Raw genomic sequence first — 1,864 nt, forward strand, 5'->3', positions numbered from 1 at the left:
AGAAGCAGCAGCAGCAACGGCTGCAGCAGCAGCAGCAACAGCAACAAGAGAGCTGTGGAATGGGTGGCAGCCGCGTCTGTTGGTTTGGATCCGCTGCAGCAGCAATTAGAACTTTTTTGTTTTTGTCTTGTGTCCTCCGCAGCTGACAAAAATGCCGAAGAGTTAGGCAGCAAACAGACGCGTGAAAACCAGAAAGCTGCAGTGTACGTACACCTCAACAACTCAAGTGTGCATGTACACCACAAAAACTGCAGTGTACACGTACACCTCAAAGACTGCAGTGAGCTACAGTGTATGTACACCTCAAGAGCTGCAGTGTACGTACACCTCAAGAGCTGCAGTGTACGTACACCTGAAGAGCTGCAGTGTACACGTACACCTCAGCAACTGCAGTGTACATGAACACTTCGAGAAGCGCAGTGTACGTACACATCAAATAGTACACGTACACCTCAAGAGCTGCAGTGTACGTACACCTCTTGAACTGCAGTGTACACGTACACCTGAAGATCTGCAGTGTACGTACACCTGAATTGTTGCAGTGTACAAGTAGAGTTCGCGAAATTTAGCAGAGTTGTCCGTCAAATTGGGAACTGAAGTATCGGTACAGCTGGTGCCTGTACACCCGGTGTCTGTACACCGGGTGTCTGTACACCGGGTGCCTGTACACCTCAGGAGGCCTCCAGACGCAGCAGCCGAATCCCGTTTTTTGCGCCATCACTTTTAAAAAAGCGACCGAGTCGGCTTTCGCTGCTGACAGCAGCAACTGCGAAATCTCCAGCAGCAGAAAGTGCCACTCCTGCCACAGAGCCCCCCACAGCCACGCCTGCTGCCTCCACAGCCCGCAGCACGCCGCCCTCTGCACACACCCAGCAGCAGCAGCAGCAGCAGCAGCAGCAGCAAAAGTGGTCAGTGGGGCGCTGGAGGGAAGCCCAAATCGCACAATTATTGGCTCCTTAGATAAAAAAGACTTTAAAAGAGACCAAAACACACAGTTATTGAGTCCTTAAATTTATACATAAAACATTAAAGCTGCAGCTCAATCAGACAATAATAAAAACCATTTCCATAAAAAGACTCAGCAGCCCCTACCCAGCCCAGCGCCGCCGGCCGCGGCAACTCCCCCAACCCCCCAAAAACAGCAGCAGCAGCAGCAGCAGCAGCAGCGCGTACTCTGTCCCTGCGCAGCCTCCCAGAGCTGCAGCGTGCCGGCCTCAGTGCCCACAAGAAGGCCGTCAGTGCCGGGGAGAGCGCAGAGGGCGGAAACGCCTGTGGGGTTTCCGGTGGCTCTGAGTGGCCGCTGGGGTGTACAGACACCTGGCTGCTGCTGCTGCTGCTGCTGCTGCTGGGGTGTACAGACACCCGGCTGCTGCTGCGGTGTACAGACAGCCTGCTGCTGCTGCGGCGCGCTGACTCCCGGTGGCTGCTGGGGCTTCGCGAGGCCCGGCTGCTGCTGCTGCTGCGGTGTACTGACGCCCAGCTGCTGCTGCTGCGGTGTACAGACACCCGGGCGCCCCGCGCGCACGCAGGCCAGCGGCCTTCTGCTGCTGCTGCTGAAGAGAGCCAAAAGGCCCCCCTGGGCCCCACAGGCAAACAAAGAAGGAGACAAACAAGCCACGGAGTCCACGCAGGACCCCAGAGACGGAAACGCCCGGTGCGTGTCCTGCACCAGCTGCACACAGCAGCAGCAGCAGCAGCAGCAGCAGCAGGGCGTAGCAGTTCAGCGCCCCTTAGAACGTTCAAAAGAAGGGGAATAAAGCTTCAGCTATTTACACCCAAAGCAAACACAGCAGCAAGACAAACGAACAGGAAGCAAGCCGCACAGGCTGGCTGCGCTGCTGCTGCTGCTGCTGCTGCTGCTGCT

At 56.6% G+C, this 1,864-nt stretch overlaps 1 protein-coding gene across 1 annotated transcript in view; it reads right to left on the minus strand.

Annotated features, from left to right (window-relative positions):
• Nucleotides 1-671: 671 nt before the first annotated feature.
• The window catches only part of ETH_00002315 (U3 small nucleolar ribonucleoprotein complex-associated protein, putative), a gene marked incomplete at both ends in the record, with an annotated part of 4,149 nt that continues 2,956 nt past the window's right edge, over nt 672-1,864 (minus strand). The window contains 2 exons of the mRNA XM_013378625.1: nt 672-859; nt 1,174-1,672. Coding sequence (XP_013234079.1) covers nt 672-859; nt 1,174-1,672 — 687 coding nt within the window. The remainder of the gene's footprint in view (nt 860-1,173; nt 1,673-1,864) is intronic.

This window comes from Eimeria tenella, genomic scaffold (assembly GCF_000499545.2).
Source record: "Eimeria tenella Houghton genomic scaffold, Eth_scaff90, whole genome shotgun sequence".
Taxonomy (NCBI): domain Eukaryota; phylum Apicomplexa; class Conoidasida; order Eucoccidiorida; family Eimeriidae; genus Eimeria; species Eimeria tenella.